This window comes from Watersipora subatra, chromosome 4, assembly GCF_963576615.1.
Source record: "Watersipora subatra chromosome 4, tzWatSuba1.1, whole genome shotgun sequence".
Taxonomy (NCBI): Eukaryota; Metazoa; Bryozoa; class Gymnolaemata; order Cheilostomatida; family Watersiporidae; genus Watersipora; species Watersipora subatra.
In genome coordinates, this window is record NC_088711.1 from 8,612,144 (window position 1) to 8,636,658 (window position 24,515).

General features: G+C 37.4%; 1 protein-coding gene across 1 annotated transcript in view; it reads left to right on the forward strand.

Annotated features, from left to right (window-relative positions):
* The window catches only part of LOC137393349 (mitochondrial 2-oxodicarboxylate carrier-like), a 33,308-nt gene that overhangs the window by 4,075 nt on the left and 4,718 nt on the right, over positions 1 to 24,515 (forward strand). The window contains exons 2-8 of the mRNA XM_068079861.1: positions 121 to 221; positions 365 to 494; positions 2,204 to 2,330; positions 11,921 to 12,028; positions 13,652 to 13,816; positions 15,164 to 15,342; positions 24,358 to 24,410. Of these exons, the coding sequence (XP_067935962.1) occupies positions 134 to 221; positions 365 to 494; positions 2,204 to 2,330; positions 11,921 to 12,028; positions 13,652 to 13,816; positions 15,164 to 15,342; positions 24,358 to 24,410 (850 nt within the window). The 5' untranslated portion in view covers positions 121 to 133. The remainder of the gene's footprint in view (positions 1 to 120; positions 222 to 364; positions 495 to 2,203; positions 2,331 to 11,920; positions 12,029 to 13,651; positions 13,817 to 15,163; positions 15,343 to 24,357; positions 24,411 to 24,515) is intronic.

Below are 24,515 nucleotides of genomic sequence, written 5' to 3' on the forward strand. Positions count from 1 at the left end.
TTATGCAAGTTATCAGAAAGATGTCAGTTCGTTCTTATTGGTAAACCACAGTTTAAAATACCAAAAAGATGCTTTTGCTGTGGCGTGTTACCGAGTTGACTTAATTGAACCTTGTTGCAGCACCTTGTATCAAATGGCATCCTCTAGCTCAGCTACTGGTTCTACAGAGCACAGTGCTGTGAAGCTCGCTTTTATCCAGTTGGCATCTGGTGGTTCTGCAGGCAAGTGTCAAATAATGGTACACATTTTAAGCAGCTCTGTTGGTTGGTTATAAATAGCCTTTTAATAGCATACAAAGATATTGTGTCGATTTTTGCTAGCGACAAACTTTTTAATACTGACTTGAATGCGTGTTTTTGTGTAGGACTAGTGGAGATATGTCTCATGCACCCATTGGATGTCATCAAAACTAGGCTTCAAATACAGAAAAGTGGATCAGCAGAGGCATACACCTCATTAGCTCACTGCTGCCGCTCTATGTACAAGAATGAAGGGTAACAAACATTAGTCAAGGGCTTGATTATTATCTCAGTGTTTGCCAAGCTTTGTTCGTATCATTAGAGGTAAAACATGTAGAAATTTTTAGATGATCTAAGACAGTCAGTCAAGCCTCGACTTATAATTACCTCAACTTACACTCGTCTCTTTTTATCAATTTTTTGACATATCATGTAAAGTGAGCAAATATTTGTCTCAACAGTCAACATACAATGCAATTTTTAGCATGACATCCAAAATTCTTTGGAAACGTTCCTGTTCGGTGAGTAAAAAAACTGATGGAAATTAAAACTAAGTCATAGAAATAAAAAATATATGAATTAAGTTAATTGAAACTATTTTTGTAAGCTAAATTCTCTTACGTGACATATTTTTAATGGCTCTACTGCCGATCTTAGCATTGTTGAGCTTACACTTTTGTTCATGTGTCTGTAAGCTAACAACAAACTTTTTTTGGGGATTGCTACTTTACTAGGTGAATGTCCGGTGTTGCACGGGTAATAAAAAAGGTTTCTGCATAGAAAATTTATTTTTAATTAACATATACAGCATTTACCATTCTAACTTTTAAATCTTTGTTTATTTCTGTGGGTGTCCGGCCGATGCATAATTCAAAAGCTTGAGGTATAGCTAAAACAAATTGTTGAAAAACATTTCTTCTGCTACCCATTCGTTCAAGATTTAAATCAGCTTATAAACAGTCGCAGGTGTAATATAGTTGCCATTGACTAAGTTTCTCTTCCCAATGAACTTGAGTAACTTAAGCTAGTAACTTGAGCTAGTAACTCAAGCAAATATATAATCTTTGCTATAAGAGCCGAGTCTGTCCGAAGCCAGCTAAGAGCATTAGGAAAAAAGAAAGCACATCACAGGAATCGAACCCATACTTTCGGATGCACAAGTGTGAACCTAAGTGCACTACCACCAAACATGCAGCCACTTTGTCATGCTTTGGAATAATTATGCATATAATCATTGCACCTCATAATCTCTCACGTCGCACTGGACTGCAAGTGTACATATTTTCACCAATCACTATTAATTGGACATAGGAATGATAACGGACAAACACCTGATTATATGTATATATGTTGATCCAGTTTCTACATGTAATCGAGTTTTTTGTTATTTACCTTTCTACGTAGTTTGATAGAGGGAATGTTAATGTTTTATGTAACTATTTCAAATATTCATCAGTCTTTCGGCTCTAGAACGAATAAAACAAAATACAATGTACTCTTACAAGAATAATGGCTAAAAGGTGCAATATTTGTGCCATACTTATCGAGTATCAGAACGGATTAACTTTGAGTGTCGAAGCTCTACAGTCTACTGTATGTGACAATAAGATTATTTACATGTTAACATGATTGCACATCAACACTGGCATCAAGCGCTACTCCAATTACTCTTGTACTCCTCCAGGATTCTACACCTATATATTTGTACCTAAAAGGCCCTGTATTCGAATAAAATTGTCATATGTTTACAACATAGTTGATTGAGATAGATGCTTGTACTTTTTTCAATATGAACACACTCTGCTATACAGAAGACAATTCAGGTAAACTAGATATTGAATTATAAGTAACTATGGGTTAATACACATGTATGTACTTGCTTTCGAGACGAATGCAAGAAATGTGCCAGACTCACTGGAATGCATCCTCGCATGTTTATATAGCTTTTGTGATTTTATATACAGATTTTTGTCATTCTACAAAGGAATTCTCCCTCCCATTCTCGCTGAGACTCCAAAGCGAGCAACAAAGTTCTTTACCTTTGAGCAGTACAAGAGTATATTCGTAGCCCTCAATCTGCCTCTGCCTTATGTAAGTCTCTAATAACTAGCTGAAACCGAGCTTCTTTGAATTCTTCAGATTAATATGAGTAGCAAACTGGTGGCTGGTACAGTTATACGAAAAACTTTTTTCAAGTAACAATATTACAATGTCATCTCAGGGAGAATTTAGATGATTAGGAGTTGTTCTCTCTTTGATTTGTAAGAGAATAAAACTAACACTTTTTGAATGTAGTTTCAATTTAAGAAAATTAAAAGCCACGATTGCAAACAATGACAAGTTACTGTGAGTTATTATTCAAATAGAAATTTTATATAATACACGGCCCCGTTTGCAGATATTAGTACATGCATGTTGCAAATATTAATTAGACATATTTTTGTTTGGTTAATACTTGAAACAAAGTAAATTTTTGTATGGACCAAATTGACATATAATAAAGCAGATTTGTTGGTGTATAGACAACCGTTGAAAAGAAGTCAAAGCAAAGGTAATCCGTTAATTGTTCATCATATTAGAAATTTTACTAATTTCATAAGTATGACCTACATAGTGTAAGTCTGAAAAGTTGGACTATAGCAAGACAAACTCCAGCCTTGCTACTGAGCAGCCTGAATTATGCCAGGCAACTTTTGCTTCACCTTTCTGCCTTCTACTCGCATCTCTCTCTGTACTTCAGCATAGCCAATGCTCAGTTTAACTTTCATTATTTTATGATTTGTCTGGTTAGCTAAGTTTCAAGACGTTTTGTCAAATACTTCTATTAAAGCTTTTCGAAGGCTTTTCTTTGAATGCTTGCCAGCAAAATATTGTTGCAGAAAACAGTTGCAATATTTTTCTGTCAATTCCTTGTACAGTCATACATTGACTTACGAGCTTAATGCGTTCCGAGACTGAGCTCGTATGTTAATTTACTCGCATGTTGGTGCAATTTATTTATATATAAAACCATTAAATATATATTGATTGGTTTCCATACTCTGAAAATGCAAATCAAACACTCAAAACAAGATATTGTAACCGAAAGAACATGTTGTCATAACATTGTCCATAACAACATCGTCCTAATTTACCGAATGCTTTCAAAAAGCAACAATTAAAAAATAATGCCAGGAAATGTGATCAATTAAAATGTGAAATTAAACACATACAATAGTGTGCTGCAGCTAACGCTAGCATTTGCCAGAGAGGGAGATATAAGTTATTCTTCATTACAACAGTTGACTTTGATAAATTTGGATTTTATCAACGTCTTAAAAGACAAACGTAGAAGCAAACCTAAAAGCAAACTTTCATTTTCAACTTAACGTAATTAAAATTTCTTCGGGGTTCGTGGTTTGAAGTTTCTCGCTGGTTAGCTAATTTTTCCTTTGTTTCACTTTCACGACTAGCCGGCCGTTTTAAGATGATCCTATCTAAAGACGTTTGCCTTTGTCGCCCTTTCGACATGTTGCGATTAGGACGAACGCAGGTGTCGTCACAAAAGGTTAATGCGCGACCATTAGCCAACTTGTCCGAATGTCTATTTTTATAATTTTGCTAGATAGCGCCGGCCTTTTCATATAACATCGCTTCAGTTACGCTGTCACCGGCCAATTGTTTATCCAATGTCTGAGTAGTCTCTCCCTCAGCGGTCGTGAAGATCGCTGCGCCGTTTAGAAACTATGGCCAGTCCTTTTGCGAACTAAATGCCCTGAATATAATCCTTTGGTTTAATAATTGTGGATGTATTTCTGTCATATTGCTGAGCTAGCTCAGTCACGCATACACATTTTGCATATTTTTCAATAATTTTCCGTTTAATGTCAACTGTTATTATTCGCTTTTTCTTTGCATTATCTTTCATTTTACTGGCAAACTTTCGGTCAACGCAGAGTACTTTTAATTCACATAATTTTGCACTGAAAATCGCAAAAAAAAACACGGTACAAAAGTATAACCTGAGCAGTTGAAAGATACAGAGTGATGCTGTTCTCATAAAACACCTCCGGCATACTTGGCAACTGACTCATGTGCTCGTATCTCAAACATGGCTCGTATGTTAGTGCTAAAACTTGCTTAAAAGCTGGCTCGTATCTCAAGTTTCTCGTACGTTGGAGCACTCGTAAGTTGAAGTATTACTGTACATGTAGTTGGAATTCTAGACAGTGTTTTTGTACCAAATTTCTTGTAAGTCAAATTTTCTTGCAAATTTATATCTGCTCTTTTGCTCTTTGTAATATTTTACTTGTTGGTTGACTTATGTCTTAGTTCAAGTCTGTATTTTTCCCAATGGCCACATTTTTATTCTAAAATGTATTTTGTTTGTTAGCCATTGTCAGAAACAACCTGGAGACAAAGCAAGTTGAGGTATACTGTATGTCTCATCTTAATCGTATTTATCCAGTCATATCAGTTACCATAATTTAAAACTATGGTATGGCACCATGCAGTTGGCTCGCAGTTCTTCAGTGCTGTTTATTGATGAAACATCAAAACAGTACATCAAAACCATTTTTCCTTTATCATTGGTTTTCCTGATATTGGTGGGTAATGCATGTAGATGCATGCTTTTCATAGTTTATCAAACATTTTTGGTGGTATATTTAGAGGATGTGCTTTTTATCAGTTTTCAGACAGCGTAGTTGGTATGTTTGTTGCTGTTCATGGCTCCTCAGACTTGGTAAGTGGTAGATTGAAGACAAGAACAGTTAATTTTATTTAAAAATAGTAGTTGGCCGTTTTCAATTTTTTTGTCAATGCACTAAGTTTTTGGCAAAATTTACTCATCAATAAATCTTTACTATAATAAGAGCCGTGTTTGTCCGTCTGTCTGAAGCCATGCAAAGAGCGTTAGAAAAAAGATTCCCTCACATTGGAATTGAACTTGGAAATTCCCTAGCCACACAGCCACCTCACCACATCCGAGAATAGTTTTGCACACAGCTATAGTCTAGTTGGTAGAGGGGGTCTGCGTGCACCCCCCGGAAATCAATTTCTAATTGATGTCTTCCTATGGGGAAAAATGTGTAGAAAACAGTTTGCTATGTTAAAAATTTGAAATATTGTCCCACGTGCCTATTTTATGCAAATTAAGCCGCCATTACATGAAAATACTAAAATCGCTATAACTCCGCCAATGCAACAGATAACTGCAAAAATAAGGTGTCTAGACCCAGGTTTTGAGGGTCTAGCATCAATATAAGACCAGTCTCATAGTGACCACATGTGTTCCTGACATGTAAGATATGCAAATTAGTGCCGCCATTACTGAAAAACCTATTTTTACCATATCTTTGCAAATGTTATAGCAATCGTGAAGAACGTGTTGTCTGTACCCTTGTTTTATGGGTTGATGTTTATTATTAGACTATATTTGAATGTGCCTTTTGCTTATTTGTTTTATTATAATGAGATATAGTCAGGTAATGAGAGATTCTGAGGGTACTTACCAATTAGTGTTTATTAAGCAGTGAAATATTTTTTATCATTTCATCATAGGTGGCAACACTTTACTGAATAGGAGAGGATGTGATTCATTGAATCCGTGTCATTTATATTGGATGAAGCAGTGTGTTTTTCAGCAATTTATGAATCATTCTAGGTTTATCTTTTCTAGGTTTATCATAATTTAGTCGGCTTATAGTCAGATAGGTAAAAGGTGTTTATATAATCTCTCAAGCTCTATTTGATAAGACAATTAATGCAATTACTTGCATGACTCAGTGTCATTGGTAGTAATATTTCAAAACACTTCATCATGTTGGTTATAGGCCTATACTTCTCATTTCAGAGTAATAGTTTTGGTATAAGTTCGCCATCATGCCAAAGCGAAGGAATGCTGAATCTGCCAGCACTGAACGCACCAGCCTGAGCAAAAAGCCTGCTTCACCTGCACTTGTATGCATGCTTCATGTGTTATCCATCTCTGATCATGGGCCTTTTACCCCACTCAGTAGAATCAAAGGAACTGCATTTGATAAACTAAAGCACCTTCATGAAATCCGAGACCTGCGGCTCTGTCAGCCACATGCATCTCCCTATCGTATGCAGTCTGTATGCGACCAGATTCCTGAGACTGTCCCCGAGGACCTTGAAAATAATGGGTATCACCGTCAGTGTTATCAGCGGTTCTCTGGCAATCTGCATCTTATAGAAAATAAGACAACTGAGGAACCACAGGCATCCACCTCGCTATTGCATTCACCTCGTAGACATTCAACTGGACCTGTCTTTTCAGAGGAGTGCATTTTTTGTGAGAAAGTAGAGATCAAAGGTGCTGATCGAAAAACTGTACGACCTGTCCATTTCTCATCTTGGAGAAACAAGGAAAATGCATGGGAACAAATTGAATCGAGAGCTGAAAAAATGGGCATGTTTCGGCTTCATAGACGTGTGAAAAATGTAGACCTCTTTGCTGTAGAAGCAAAACATCACCCATCATGTTTGAGATCATTCCACACCGCATTTGCTAACTTTGAACGCGGGGTTAACAGAGCAAATGACCCAAAGCGTACTGAACACGCGAAGATTTCGGCCGCTTATGAGAAGGCACTGAATTTTGTACGGGAGCACATTCGAACTCATGTCATCCAACGGAATGAAGTCCTGCGTCTAACATCATTGCGCTTGCTCTATATTGAAGAACTGAAACGCAATGGGCAGGAGAATGAAAACTACCACTCAGAGAAACTCCTGAAACGTCTACAAAATGATTCAATCAAGGAGCATGTGTCCTTTCTGAAGGTTGATCATGACAAACTTGATGCAATTTCATTTTGGCTTGTGTACAATTCCAATATTTCGGTTAACGATGCTTTAGCACAAGCTTACACGCTTGGTAGCAAAGACAAATACAAAAACGCTGCTCTGCTTCTTCGCAGTAATATTCTACAGGCTTACAAAGACTCCAAAGTCCTCCCATGGCCGCCAACATTAGATGATATGGACCTCAGCTGTGATGATCTACTACCATCTGATCTCATTCGTTTTCTAAGCATGGTGATGTCAAGAAAAGAAAACATAGATACAAGTGAAAAGATGAAGCGACTGGTATTCTCCATTGGGCAAGACATTTGCCGTGCAGTGTCAGATGGAAAATGGAAATTACCAAAGCACATGCTACTGTGTGTGACCGTTCGACACTTGTTTCGTAGCAAGCAGCTCACCAAGATATTGCACCGACTTGGTCACTCCGAGACATATGATTTTGGTTTAGAGATGGAAACTGCACTGGCCAAGGTCCTGGATAAGGTATCAACCTATCTCACACCCCAGATTGTGACAGGAGAGGGCAACATGGTATTTCATCGTGAGTGGGACAACCTCAACAAAACTACAACGAATGTTCATGGCAGCAATATTGTCAACAGTGCTGGGGGAATCATGGTACAGGAGGTCAAGCCCGGGATCCAAAATTCAAATGTCCGAATGCTTCCAATGATGGATAAATCCAAACAGCGTAGCTTGAAAGTTGATACACCAGAAACCCTCCCACCCCTGCACTTCACTCGTATTGGACCAGTGTTTCCAGATGGCTCTTCATTCACACCACCTGTTAAAAATGAAACAGTTTATACTACCAAGAAAGAAGAGTACTACGTCTGGCTCTTCAGCAGGTATATTGGAAGCAGTGGTGAACAGCCTGTGCCTGGACTAGGGGGGTTCATCTCTGCAACTGGAACTCCGCCACCAAGGAAATCAACTGTTGACTACTTTACACCTATTCATCAACCAATAACTGACAACACAGTCGTTCGTGAGCTACTGAAGCGGTCTGAGGCAGCCACAGCCGAGGTGGGTCAGAAATGGGTCCTCAATACATTTGACCTTGGCGTTTGTATGAAGGCACTCCCCATTATTTGGCGTTGACCAGAAGAGTTTGCCAAACATGTTGTAATGATTGGCCCCTTTCACACATCCATGAACTTCATCGGCATGCTCACAGGCCACAAAATTAAGGGTTCAGGATACACTGAGATTCTCTTAGAGGCACAGCTTGTGACAAGTGGATCCATAAAAGGTGTTCTTAGCGGAAAAGCATATGCCAAGTCCCTGTTTTGCATTAAAACTGTTTGCGAAGCAATGGAAAGGCTGTTGATTGAACAGTTTGCTGAGGAAGAGAACACATTGATGATTGACAATCCTTCCACACTACTGGAGATTATCGAGTCATGCAACCGGGAGAACCTTGAGGACGCACTCAAAGATGACTCCACCATGAACCTTATCAGAAAGTATCAAGCCTACGAAGACAAAGTACGCCAGGGCCACTTGAGAAAGACTGCTACTTTCTGGATGTCCTTTGTTGATCAATGTCATCTCGTCTTCATGCTGCTTTACTCCGTTAAAACCAACAACCTTCAGCTGTTCCACTTCTGTAATGGAGAGATGGCACCACTCTTCTTTGCATTTGATGGGCAGAACTATTCAAGGTTTGTTGAACATGTATTTCATCTCCTTGTTTCTTTGATAACTATAGAATGCCGAAATATACAAGTTGACTTATACAACCAAATACAGTGTCAGCATAAACACAAACACAAACATGTTCCCACAAGTCTCTGTCTCCCTATTTTACAGGTACCTTGTTTGGTTGGAAGTCTATCTAACAAACATGGAGAAGATACACCCAGGGGCAAAAGACCTACTAACCAAGGGTGGACTCGCAGTGGCAAGATCGATGATACCTGGGGCACTCAGTGCAGTTGACAAAACTATGGAGGAAACATTCATGCGGTTCGCCAAATCATCAGGTATAGTACCTGGTTCATTGAATGGCATAGACAATTATCATATTGATACATGTACACAGATGAAAACTTGGTTTTATACTTTTCAGGTGGCTTTGCTGGACTGTACAGTCAATTTGGGGCATACCAGAGGTGGTGTCGCACAACTTCCACGCGGGCCCAGTTTCATGAAAAGACCCTTGAAATGGCTGGCCTTCTTGACGATCCTGACTGCCCAAGGGCTGGGAGGCATCGCGAGCTTGAGAAGGCAGAGATAAAGAAGAGTGAGAAAGCTGTTCAAAGAGTCATCACTGCTGTCAGAAACTTCACGAATCCATTCACAATCCCAGATAAGGACAGGCTCTACTCCTTAGCCTCTGGTTCTCCTACATCCAAGGATGTTGAGAGGGATGTGCTGGAAGCTGACGCTGTAGGAAAAGCTGCAAAGGCTGACTTTATTACACGTTTGCAGAGCGGCCACCAAGGAAGCTTTTTCGACCCAATCAAAAGGAAGAAACTCAAGACCATGGAGGCATGCAACAAGAAGATCAAGCTCACATCATCGCAAGGAAAGGTAAGTTTATATTTCATTGAGCAAGTTATGTATTGTTAAGGGACTTTTGTACAATCTGTATTACAATATAAAATTATAATATATATTGTTATTTCAGGTCATACAGTATCAGGAGCAAAGCAATGTTGCATTCCTTCTCCTTGTGAAGTCACAGTGCCTAGATGAACCAATTGACTTGGATGAACTCATGAAGTACAGCCTGATGCCAGTGCCTCCAAGTATTGGAACATCAGATGGATTTTTTGCGAAGACCAACAAAGCCACCATTCTGCACTACCTGATGGAAGAGTTCAACCAAGATGAGCTGCCTTATCCAAAGGATGCCTTATTCATCCAGGATGGAATGGCACTTCTCCATGTCCTTTCTAACTTGCCCCCGACCTGTGGGGAGATCTGCCTTCAGATACTTGACCAGATGATTGCCAAAAAACATTTCTTGTTCTCAACTGACAGCTATTTTCCGGGATCCATCAAAGCTCAGGAAAGACTTCGACGTGGCAGCTCAGAGAGAATCATTCTTGCCGGACCAGCAACAAAAAAGCCATACGACTTCAAGGTGTTCCTTGCAAATGACGACAACAAGAAGCAGCTCTGTCAACTCATGCTGCAGGTATGGAGTGGCCAACAGGTGGCATCTAGACTGGAGAGAACTGAGATGGCAGTACTGATTGTCGAGGGGAGAGCTCATCAGTTCGTTTCCAAAGAAGGCAAGGTATGTGAAATTGCACCTTTATTTTTAGGATGACTACATTCATTTACATGTTAATCCAAAATATGCTCAATGACCTTTTTTGTTTCAGGTCGAGGTGCTTGAGATGCCCACTATATACAGTAACCAGGAAGAGACAGATACGAGAGTGGTGTTGTACCTACATCATGCTGTTGCTCTTGGTTACAAGAATGCTGTGGTTAGAACCCCTGACACGGATATCTTCGTGATTCTACTCTACCATGCCCATGCTATCAAACTGACTGTGTACCTTGATACAGGATCAGGAAAGCAACGTCAGCTCATCAATGTATCTGAGCTTGCACAATCATTAGGGGAGGACTACTGTGCTACCCTTCTTGGCTTCTATGTCTTCACTGGGGAGGATTGTACCAGTGCTTTCAAAGGAAAAGGGAAGGTCGGTCCACTAAAAAAGCTTGAGAAGAACCCGAGATTCCACAAGGTGTTCAGAGAACTTGGGAATGACTGGAGCATAAATGGCCTAATGTTGAACCAGTTAGAACAATTCACTTGCTTGATGTACAGCCAAAGTCGTGATTTGTCTGTGGATGCCGTCCGATCTAAGATGCTTCGAAAGATGGTAGGAGAAAATGAAAAATTAACATTGAAATCTAAGGTGGACTTTGCTCGCCTCCATCCATGTCTTTCAGCATTGAAGCCCCATGTCCAGCGTGTGAACCACCGGGTTTGTTTGTACAAACGAGCTAACGAACCCATTTGTGAAAAGCCAAACCCCTACGACGAGGGCCAGGGATGGATAAAGACAGAAGAAGGCATGCTGGAACCATTGTGGTCATGTGGTCCAGTACTACCTACCTCACTAGTTGATCTCCTTGAAACTATTGATGATCAGGAGGAAGCAGAAGATAATTGCGAAGACGAAGAAACAGATTCATTTGACTTCGACAGCGATGAAAGCGATGACGATTGAAGCTTGTGATGACAGGGAACATTTAGATGATTTCCAGAAGCATCTATATCTTAATTTTTTTTTCTTCTTAATGTGCAAATGACACTTGTGATGAAAAAACGACTGGTCTTATGATGTTCTTTCACCCTTAAAATACGAGTACAGGCAACACGTTCTTCACGATTGCTATAACATTTGCAAAGATATGGTAAAAATAGGTTTTTCAGTAATGGCGGCACTAATTTGCATATCTTACATGTCAGGAACACATGTGGTCACTATGAGACTGGTCTTATATTGATGCTAGACCCTCAAAACCTGGGTCTAGACACCTTATTTTTGCAGTTATCTGTTGTATTGGCGGAGTTATAGCGATTTTAGTATTTTCATGTAATGGCGGCTTAATTTGCATAAAAAAGGCACGTGGGACAATATTTCAAATTTTTAACATAGCAAACCGTTTTCTACACATTTTTCCCCATAGGAAGACACCAATTAGAAATTGATTTCCGGGGGGTGCACGCAGACCCCCTCTACCAACTGTACTACTATTACACTTGATCCCTCACGGCATACGGGACTGCCAGTGTACTAGTTTTCTATAATAATAGATAGTTTTTCTTAGATGTTAGGTTTGCTTTTTGAAGTTATGTGTTACATCATTCATTGTTTCTAACAACTTATTTTCCGTTGTAGGCTTTTTCATTTGCAGGCTTCCTCTCTGGATGCACCGAAGCTTTTGTTATAAACCCATTTGAGGTGGTCAAAGTGCGGCTGCAATCAGAAAAAATGCAGTTCTCAGCTGTAAGTATTCATTCTAATAGTGTATGGGTTTATTTGGCTCTCACATAGGGCCAATACAGTGGTGTGCAAATATATTCTCCAACATGACTAATGTACGATTTATAATATGACTAGTGAGAGGTGTTGAATTGTTATGCTCAGAACCGGCATAAACAAGCTTTATTGTTCACCGTGTTACCCAAATGAATTGCCTCGGAAAATTGCTGAAATGAGAGAAATTCGGAAATAGGCAAATTATTTTTGTGAATGTTAGTAGCCCTTGAAAGTGCCTTTCAAAAATTTAGGGTTAGCTTTTTCTGACAGCTTTTATTTTTAGTTTCTCATGTTATGCAAAGTCTTTGGAAATTCGGTTGTTTCAATAGCTTTCCACCCGTGGCCAGTATCAGTCACATATGTTACAGAGTATCGCGTTCTTGTTTTCATAAACATCCTGATATTAAAATGCTCATCAAAACAAAAGTTAGCATCAAATGTATTTTGTAAACCATATTTGAAGAGCGTGACTCATGCAACCTGCTTCTGAAATATCAAAGTTTGATCTTCTTCGTTTGTAAAGAGGAATAATAACTCCACTTTTTTCAGATAGCCAAGTATTGTTTTAAAATGTGTGGCTTATTCAAGTGCTACTTGAGCGTGTTGCTAATAAGCTAACTATTGCTAAAATATTTGGCTTTGTCGATAAATCTCTCACGTGTGTTCTAAACATCTTCACCACCGAATAGACACTTGGAGTGGATGTTCTTAAGAACATAGACAGGTGAAAATCTTACTCTAGGTTTGTGATAGAATACAGTCTTAACTCTAAATGTTTTGTAAGTTATGAAAAAATATTAAAGAGTTGAATGGAAATATCATGCGTATTAATTCCAAGATGATGTCTAGATAGAACGGTATAAAGTTGGTTTGATATTGAATATGACATAAAGGATTGTATTTGTCAATCCTTCACTTAGCACTTCATTGCGTTGGTATCTGCATCAGAATTTAAGCTTGCCGTTTGCTTAGTTCTTTTACATTATTAAATTAAATGAATTTAATGGTATTCTCAGGGCTGTTACTATTGACTGTGGCTCAATGTCATTACTCAGTGCTCCTGTGCAGTACAAATATTGATAATATATATTAAACAGCAATATGTTACAGCTGTGCTTATTTATTAATAAGATAGTTTAGCCATAATAGGGACCTTAGAGAAGTTTAACAACAAAGTCATCAAACAGCTTTAGATAAACACATTGTGGGTTTCCTATAGACTGGCAGAAATAGCTAGATAGGTGTGTAAACACTGAAGCTTGCTTGTTTCTGTCCAGCTTACAATTGGTAAACAATTTAGGTAATCACCCAACTAGCAATTTTTCAAAAAAATTCAGACAAGACATACAGCTTTTCAACTGTTTGATCAATATTCCATCATTTCCATGCTATAGTGTTGAACTTTAATAATATAAAAATATTTTCAATACCTTATGAAAAAATATGTAAAAGTGAAATAAAAAATAATTAGGTGTCGACTAAATTTTGACAGGGTTTTGAGGGGTTTTGACTGTTAAGGATGAGTTGAATGCGCAGTACATCGTGAGGTCCTAATGCTACATTCCAGTCTGTGTGTATTTCATCATCTAGCAAAAGAATGCCTTTTCAACAGCAAGGGAAATCATTAGAACCGATGGATTTGGCTTAAAAGGGCTAAACAAAGGTTTGACAGCCACTATATGCAGACACGGTATATGGAATGCGTGCTACTTCGGCTTCTATCACAATGTCAAGGCCTTCCTGACGAAAGACGGGGTTAGTCGGCATGCGCAAGGACCTCCACACCCTTGACTGATTAGTCACGACTGCTCGCTAGCTTGTTCCTTTCACTGGCTGTTGCCTACACTTTCACTGCATGTATATTATTATATTGTAGTTTAGTGCAGCTCTCATCCACATCTGCTAGTCCAGTTTGACCTCAGAGATTGCTAGACAAGAGGCAAGTGCACTTTCAGTCCTTTCCTGACTGAGTGACCTCTAATTCCTCGGTCTAGCTTATGTGAGAATTATTCGGGCTGTAGTATTCGTAACACGCGTAGGCAGGTGGCTTAATAAGATATTAACACACTCATTGCGTATGATTACATTACTCCTTAATTTGATCGTTAACATTTTCAGCTCAATAATTGGGGCTCTTCATCAATTATTAGTAGTGGCAGAGACCCAACAAGCTTGTCAGACCTTTTGCATCACCCATAGCTCATTAGTTGCGAGACTAAACTTTGTGCTTTGCTTTTCCTGTCATTTTATGAGCAATCTCCTGCAATCCTAACATGAGTAATCTTCGCTCTTTAAAACTCTGTCTTACTTAGGTATAATTGCCTATTAAGCGTCAGCCTCAATCTTATCGGTATTTATCTTTCTTGTTATGAGCATCGTTTCTGAGATTATTCACTATACCTCTGACTCATGCTTGCTGCCACCCTTAGGCAGCTAGATACCCACCTTTCAAAGCACCCTCCCACTTGTTGGTGTTTATACTTCTTGTAGCTGGAAACATAAGCAAAGACTAATACCTGTCCAGGCGAGGGATGGGCTGTAAACAAACTTCTATAATTGGAAATGCTCTTCATTTTTTATACCTCCTCCCCTGCTCTTGTTTATCATGTATGGAGTTGTCTGTCATTTCATTACATGGCTATGCATTCTGGTTCCTCACTTTTTATTGTTTTCCTGATTCTTCAGAAAGATTCAGACCAGCAGGGTAGTATCTGACGCAGAGCATTTTCTTTTCAAATCTGATAGTCTTACGGTTAAAATAAATAAGGCATGACATGGCTGTAGATGCACTTGAGCATGGGCCAAGGTGTAGCCATTACAATGGTCAAATAACATCAAGTGTGCTTGTTCCTCATTCTCTCACATGTTTCTCATATATGGCACTTTCATAAGAGGAACTGTTTAACAAGAGTAAACTGCGTCGGAGGATGTAGACGCAATAGAGACTATTTGTTTTGCAGACGACTTTGTAATGATCCCTAGGATTAGCCCTACCTGACTCAGCTCAAGTGTAGCCACTGTTGTTGAAGGGTTTTTATGTCAATTTAATAGAATTCTGATGACCTGTGCATGTATTTTTTTAATTGTTGCTTGCTTATGTAGGAAGTGATGGGAGTGCCTAAAAGACTGTTGATAGGCTTCACGGCAGGTTCTTTGGCATCCGCTGTGAATATTCCTTGGGACGTGGCTAAGAGCCGCATTCAGGGCCCACAACCTGATTCATCAACAATTAAATATAAGGCTACAGCTCAAACGATCAGACTGGTTGCTAAAGAGGAAGGGTGAGGTTTAGCATATCTCAATATAGTCCTCAACATTTTGTTTATTCTTGAAGTAACCTGCCAAGAAAGGTGTGGAATCTGTTGAATTGCCTGTTATTATACTTCATCTAGCAGCTATTGCTTTATAAATGTTATTCGAAAATGTGTAGCCTCCACTTTGGTTATGAAGCTTACCGTAGTGACGACAGTTCAACGTGTATTCAAAGTTAGACAGTTAAAAACAAACTGGAAACACTAATAACAAGATTAACAATAAGCATGATATAGAAATATGTTTCCTCCATTTTTAGCAATAAGTTATACATGTATAGCTATTAGCTTTGATATAAAGCTCACTCTAGCGCCAATAATTCGTTGTGTTATGTTAAAAAAGCTCAAAGCAAGTTAGAAACAAGAATAACATTAACAATAATTTAATATAGAAATTGTTCACTTAGCTATAAATGCAATAGCTATCGGTACTTCAAATAATCTGTCGAGTACGAATGTATTACGGTATATCGTAAGCTCCATGTTAGCTCATAAACTGAAACATATTTTCTCAGGAAGAGACTGCTGCTTACCATACCGTGCCTTCCTTACGAATGCTACAGAAATATGCTCTAACTTCATGTTTGCTTGATCTGCATTTTGAATATATGAGTAAGAGCTGTTTGATAGCCTTTACAGTCATACTTTGACATACGAGCTTAATGCGTTTCAGGACTGATCTCGCATCTCAATTTATTCATGTCTCAAGGCACTATTTCGTATATTAAATATCTATATACAAATTAATCTGTTCCCACGCTATGAAAAAAACACTTGAAATAGGATATTACGGAGGAACAATGTGTTTTTAATTGTTGTAATTTAGTACCTTCGCTAACAAAGTAACAAATACCTATGTAGTTGTTTAAATCTGCAATGAAATGTAACATTACTATTTATACTACTATAAGTTTTTACCTTAGAGACAGACGTAGTGACTAACGGCGGTTCAAGAGACTTGACAGCACCGCATTCGGTACACTAAAATTTTATGACGTTATGTAACAGAAACTTTGAATGTGACTTAAATGAATTTAGATTACTAAATACACACCTAAAGCAAAGTTAATTTTTGCTAAACTTACTTTAATTTTGTCAACTTGATTTTTTATAATTTGTTTCTGGTTTGGCGCTTTCTGCCTCGCGTTCACTGTAATCTTTATTCAACCTTTTAAAAAATTTTTTCAAACTGATCCGAGGAGAAAGATTGAGCTACGAGAGCTCAAAAGCTGCGAGAGGCCACTTTCATTGCCTATAGTGGCTATCGAGAACCATACTTGGCCCTATAGTGACCAGTGAGAATCGGCTCGTATGCACGTATCTCAAAGATTATTCGTATGCCAAGGAACAAATTTGCTAAAACTCTGCTCGTATCTCGATTGTCTCATATGTTGGAACACTCGTATGTAGAGGTATGAATGTATTATGTTTTTATTGCACAATTTGTTGCCTTGATTTAAAAACAAAATTTGAATACAAATGTGCATTTATAAATTGTGTTTTTTAAATATCGTAAATTTTTATATTTTATATTCCCAAGTAAAATTGTGAGTTGTAGAAATAGCTGCTTCTGTATGTTTGGCAGCTTTGGCAGTAAGTAGTTAAATAATTTTAGATTTGACATGCAACTCGAGGAATAAAGTCGATCTATCACTATTCATAGGTAGGACAGATAAAATACCTTGAGTGAAAATCACTCTATGATAGTTACATAATACCAAGTGTATTGTATTATTTTATTATTTATAAGTTCGATCCAATATTTGCTTCATAGCTTACTGAAATTTTAAAAATGGATAGCTTTGGCACACAGTGATTTTCTATGAGAAACTGTTTTTTAAATGTTATAAATTCTTAAATAAAACTACCGTGAAAGCAACACTTTTCCTTTTAATATGCTGTAAGCTATTTGAGCACTCATATCTAATCTGGCTTGTTTCATCAAATCGAGTACAGTATTCAAATGTAATTCACAGTTTTATTACACGATAAAATGTTGACTACAAAGAACTTGGCTATATACATATCTAGATCATGGTCCTAAGTTTAGCTTTGGAATATTTTTTGGTAAAACATGATGTGATACATGGCCATATTCAAATACCTTTCCATAAAAGTGTTAGATATTCTTTGTTCATACACGCAACTTAATCTTTGGTAGCCTCTCAATGTCTTTATGGAGATGCATGCTGATATTGAATGTATAATATTTGAAGAACTGATTGGCTGATTAACCCTTCATGTTGGTAGAAGCTTGCGGTTATTGTGATTTAGTCTACCAGTTTAGAAGAGTGAGAGCTCAAGATATGCAAATTCATTACTTATAGCCTGTGGTCATTAGTGTGCGAACCGAATTGGCTCACAAAGTATTGTCAGGGCCCACAGTTCTGTCATTTTCATTTCTAGGTTTCTATCATATTAAGTATTGACTCAACTAAGTTTTGTTTCACACCTTATAATTGAGAAAACATTTTATGCTAATAAGTGTCTTTTAATAAAAAAAATTCTGAATTCATTTTTTGGCCTTATTGACTTGCTGATGTTTTATAGTTTTGTTATCAGAATCTCTGTAGCGGTCATCAGCTGCACTTAACCTGTACTCATAGTCACTCAGAGGTCAAGCAGAGAAATCAAAACATTAGTGTTTTGATATTTACTACACCATGTTTACTTTATTGTATCAAGATTAGACACTGATCGTCACGAGCCTTACAGTTGTTTCCTGTAACAAGTACATTGATGGTCTAATGACTGTACGCTTGTACGGATGTTCGTTATATTCCTGGAAAATAATCGTTATAAATATCTATGTCTCAAGGTGATCCATGCAAATAATAGCGGGACTAGAGACTGTATGTTATATTTTCATGTTGCGCTAGTTAGATAATGAGTAACAACAGAGTAATTATTGACGCTGGCAGCCAACAGCTCATTTGATCAATGATTAGGTTCCCATTTTACTGACCAAGATTAGATTTCAAAAATACAAGTTTTTATGGAGATGCATGCTTACATTGTATGTACAATATTTGGAGGACATTGGTTGACGGACACCTCGTATTGGTAGAAGCCTTCGGTCATTGTGAACTAGTTTAGTTTGTTTACCATTGAAAAGATTTTCCAAGTGTAGATAAATTGACAGAAAGCTTCTAGTTTTTTTGAGACGCTTCTATTGTCGAAATGGCGTCCTCTGTTTTGTTATAGATAAGTAAGGATTTGATACTGGTTACTATACTGGAAACCTTTTTTATGAAGGTCACTAAGCATGTACCATCAATGGTTTTGTTCTTGCTACTGTCATATTTGTAGATACCTTGATTTGTTTTCATTTTCGATAGATTCTGATTTTTTTTCCAAATGTTGATATCATGGAGCACAAACGTTTACATTGAAGCCTACCAGCTTCACACTCCATAGGATACATGTATGTACCTAAGTACATGTTGCCGAAGTTGTTAGATGTTGGGACTGCACATTCTGAGTCATTTTTCCAGAACTAGAAGTTCAGTCGAGCCTCCAAGTGGTATTTACACTCGTATTAGTAACTGAGCATCATGGTATTGACCTTTGTAATTTGAATATACCGGAAAAAAACATTATTTAATCACCATGGTGTTCTATTTTTCAACCCTTCTCTTAGCATGGTGCCTTATTAGAAAAAGTGTTGAAATAAAGGGTTGCGTTGTATTTTTCAAACACCTCGTCAGAATATACAGAAGGCAAATTTAACCCTTTCACAGGCGAATCAAATGTTGCCTATAATTTGCTCTCTCCTTTAGTGGTTGACATTAAGCCTTTGAGTGGACGAAATTTGCTAACTTATCTCCAACTTGTCTTAAATCTCTTAATAAATATGCACGAGGAAGCTGATACATGTCTCCACCAGTTGATAGCTATTGCTTGCAATTAGCCTGCTATGATCTTATAGCCTGTATTGCACTTTATTGATGCTTTGAAGTTTTCTATTTCATTCTAAATTTTACGGTATACTTTCGTTTTGCAACTATACTTAACAAGAAGTTGCATAAAAGCTCATTGCACTCATTGATATGTTTGTTACGGTTTGCAGCCAAAACAGGCTTTTTTAATGTGCAATAGAAGAGGAGTTGGGAACGTCGATCCATTGTAAGCAGTTTCTCATTGTAGAAGGTATCGCAATCATCTATGATCGCAATCATGCTATCAAATAATAGGCTACAAATCTGAAAATTTAAAAGTTATATAATAATCTATCAAATGCTACAAATATATATATATATTCAAGAACAAGTGACAAACAAACCATATTTATAACATATTCAGAACCAAAAATTAACATTTTAAAACCAAAATTTACATTTTCAAAATAAAATATTACCATTGTTTGCTCAGCCAGTTGCGTTCTGATTGCTGTTTTGGTTTGGAACCATTCTATATTCTTGTGGCTGTTCAATACCTTCCACAGTGTTTTCTGACCTCGATTCCTTTTCTGCACTGCAGAGCTAGTCGACATTAGTGTCCAAACAATTTTTAGCCGAGCCAAGCTTTTACGCGATGCCATTTAGAATACACCTCTCACGCAAATAAAGAAAAACGCGTGGAATCAAAATAGCCTCAAAATATTAGCCTCAAAATACGTCCTAGCGCAGATTCCATCGTAAACGCGCAAAACCTTTTCACATACATCGAAGTATCAAGAGATCAAAAAAATGAAGCTTTTATTAGCCTGACACGGTTTCTAATTATTTCTATGGCGTTGCGTTCAAAGTTTTAACCAAAGAAAACTATAGAGACTTGAGTTTGAAAACGGAATTCAATACGAACAGAAACAATGAAAGCATTAATTGTAATTGAGTCATCATTTGTACAGTTTTGTGGACACTTTTCTGCTGATCACTTGCTATTATGGGTTCGTAAAGATGGAGAGTGTCAAATAGTGTCAGTCAAATAGAAGTGGCATTCAAGTAAAGGGTAGCGCTCTATTTTCCAAATCTCTCATAGTGTCATTCAAATAAAAGTGGCATTCAAATACAGGTTTTACTTTTACGCCATAGTAAAAGGTTATGTTTAAACCATAACTGTCACGAACAACTTTTATCGTATTTACTAGGTAAATTAGACACGCTGATTCCGATTTTGTACTCAAAATAAAGATTAGTCCACTAACCTTCAAAGTCATTTAGGCTTTTTTAAAGCGTTTCAATATCCGTTTCAAAAATAACACAATCGGCATTACAAGCTCCGCCCATAAATATGTGACGAAACCTAGCTTTTTCAGAAACGGAAGTTAGGAATGTTTAGTCCGATTTAGAATAATAGAGATGGGTGTCTTAAAACCCATTATTATCTAAATCCAGCCTGTAAAATAGTTTCAATTTTTTATGAAAGGGATATAAACTATTTAAAATTGCTCGCAGCTTGTTACATGACGTTTAAATGGGCTGGACGCCGAGAAAAATGAGCTCAAAAAGCGCGGTTTTATCACGAGCTAGCGTTGTTATTGCGCTTTTTAAATATGCAATGCTAAATAGCTTATCTACCTTTCAGAAAAGACTGATATTATTTTTAAGGCTGAATTTAGATATTAATGAATTTTAAAACACCCATCTCTATTATTCTAAATCGGTCTAAACATACCTACGTAACTTCTGTTCCTAAAAAGCTAGGTTACGTCAAGTATTTATGGGCGGAGCTTGTTATGCCGATCGTGTTGTTTTCGAGACCGATATTAAAACGCTATAAAAAGTTCTTCATTACTCTGAAAGTTAGTGGCCTAATCTTTATTTTGATTACAAAATCGGAATCAGCATGTCTGATTTACCTAGTAAATATGATAAAAGTTGTTCGTGGCAGTTATGGTTTAAGGAATGAGTTAGGAGGGTGCTGCACGGTCTGCTGAAGTATAATCAAGTGGGAGAGAAACATAATTCTATGAAACACTTGAAATACCTGAGAATGCAGCTTGTTCTCGTCTGGATGGGCAGACACTTGGCCGCTTGCTTAATCTTGAGATGGGATCTGGCAATGCCAAATATTTCCATGGCTTGAGTGGCTGAGATGAAAGCCGGCTTGGCATTGGAGGAGTTTGTATTGTAAACAATTTACAACAGCTCTGCTATTTTTAGTTTGTTAATACATTAACAATAATTGTTCTGCGTGAAATGGATATGGCTTTTCACAATTGGTTACACAATAAGTAGATTGACTTGAGACGGCGGAGACTGCTGAAGGGTTTGTTATGAGCCTCTTCCATATCTTGTTTCGATAGCGAGTCAACATATTCTTGTGTGTTTTGGCAAAAGTTCATTGTTTGGAGTGAGACTCTCAACAGATTTTATTCCTTGAGAAAGAACGAAAAACTTTGCTTTTGGTGCAGGCTTGCTGCAGCCACACTCCTCGTTTTCTGAAATAACACTCCGGTGCCTGAATCTTTGCCAAACATTGTAAATTTGAGCCTCCTGTATGACAGAGTATTAAAACTCTCGCCTTCGAACCTGATAAAGAGTGATATAGACTGGCGATTGTAAACTCTCAATGAGTAAAGATCAAAATGACTCAATTTAAAATTATGTCACTTTTAGTTTCTAAATCTATCGTTAATAAGTAAAAATGAGTAATTTGGTATAGTTTTTGTCCTGATAGGGTAGAAAAAAAACTAAAAATTGAGAGGATTGTTTGGAAATTTGTGATTGCCTTAAATGGCGTTGATAACGCTTCTAGGTCAACTATACTATTACTAACTTTTGCTCTGCCACACCTATACGTGCCTGTTAAGTTTGCTGACGTCTGATACCTCTATTTCCCACCCAAAAGGTATCAGAATGTTTTACCAGAGTACTGCCAATTAACCACAGACAGCGGATTTGTATCGTTAACATTTACTTTTTACCTGTGATCAAAAGTGTGGCTGGAGAAGTGGGATAAAGTGTTTGTATGATTAGTCTTAACTATATTGATATAGACACTCTATTGCGTCAATGCGCGCATTGTGTATATCTATTGCACGCATTTGATAGGGTAACCAGGCCTAGCTATACCGAAATATATTCTCCATCATTCGATAATCGCTTCTGTTAGAGAGTACCAATCCATTACCTTCTGCCTAATGTCCCCTTCTAGATTTTCTCATTATTGTATTCAACCCGTCAATAGTTGTGTCATTGATTGATATCTTTCAGAGCTTCTTCACTTGACAACACATAAATCTTCAAGTTATTTAGGTCATATTTACAATATAACTCATTTTTGTCCGTTTAGGATTTGTCTGCCCTCTATCAGTGTAATGTCTAATACAGCATGTATCAAATTTGTTGAATGTAATGCTGTATTGATAGCATAGAAATTATCTTCTCTGGGCGTGTAATATAACATCCTGTTCTAACGAATCTTTTTATAATGTTTGTTATCACATGTCGACTATAGTTTTATAATTAGTTTTGGCATTCTAATTTGAAACAGCAGTATACTACTTGCACACACATTAGCTGTTGACAGCTCATCACTACTAACACTAGACTTTAACTTATAAAAGCTACTGTTATTCCACTATTTAAGCGCTGCTCTTTACAGTGATTGCAGAGACACTATCTAGACACAGTGTTGAAACCATAGACCTATTAACTATACCAACTATTAAGTATAGTTAGTAGGTCTATGGTTGAAACACTGCCTTTTAGTAATGGCGGTTTTCTCATCGTTCCAACTAGTTCTTTCCCCAACTCTTGCAAGTTCGTCATTCCTTTGATTCCCTAAATAGTCTTCATCCTTGATTATAGCATCAACTTCTGCTAGCATCCTTTTTCTGTGTGAAAGATTAGCTGAGGTACATCTACAGTATTTACGAGACTTTCTAGAAATCTTTGCATTATTTTAATTATATATACCCTAAGCATAAGTCAGTACTACTATATCACCAATAACAATAATATATCTACTTGCATCGTCTGCTTGGCATTTAACAAAAGATTATGGTTCTTCTGAGTAAATATTGATGAGGGGGAGTACAAAAACACCCACTACATGGTACTGGAATAATACCTTACTGTGTCTCTCACTGCTAGATGGAAAACTTGTGTTAGCGCCATTCCGGGCAAGTTGAAGTTTATTCTTTCTTTAAATAGATCTCAAGCAAAACCAGATTGAATTAAATCTCTTGATTTTATACCGTCTCCCTTCGCTGATGTGATGCGTAGCACCATCATGTTTTACACGCATAGGTTTAGTCATGGCTGGTGCTCTGGTGTATAATATGACATTGCTGGGCTAATCCAAATAAATACTATACATTTTACAAGCAAATTGACTTGCAATGTTTTAATTGTGTTTATATTGAGTTTATTGTATAAACTAATAGAATTGAAGCAGTAGCTGTAAAACGGTAGAAAGATATATTGGCTAGTAGTGATGGAGTTGACATTATTAAGATGAATCTATATAACTTTAAATTGAAAGTTTCTAACTTCTCTTTTTCATATTGCCTTTCTTTATCATACATTTAGTAGGTTCAATTGCTCTCCGGCACACAGGTGAAACACGCTCATTCCTTACCATTGAATGATATCGGTACAGTCAAGCGCCAAACCTTTGGGTCAAATTTAGGTTAATATATATAAATGGCTCCCACGCAATCATTTATGCATGTTTTATGGATCAGTTCCGGAATTAAATGAGCTTCCAGAAACCGGTGCAATATATTGTAGGAGTGTATACCTTTAAATATGTCAACAAACATATTTTTAAATTCTATCATCATGAGTGATGATCTGGAAATTTTATCGGTTGCATAAGTTCATGCAATACAACGTGATCTCTATTCTTGTGATCGTTCGCAGTGAGACGCTTGCTACTATGGTGAGAATAGGCTTGCCACACCTTTTCCTATACCTTTTGGTTGTCAAGATTCAATGAATGGGTAAAGAATGTGTTTCTATATCTGATGAGAAGAAGAGATGCTAGCTAGACACTTTTCTCACTGTTATAACTACATATTTGTTTCTTATCTTTCAGAGTTGCTGCCCTTTACAAAGGCCTGCTGCCCAAGATAATGCGACTTGGACCTGGTAAGCATGCATTTTTACAAAATATAGACATGTCATTTCTACATGGAATACTCAGGGGAGAGGGATGTGTGGTACACCAGCTATTTTAATGGTACTGAGCGTAGC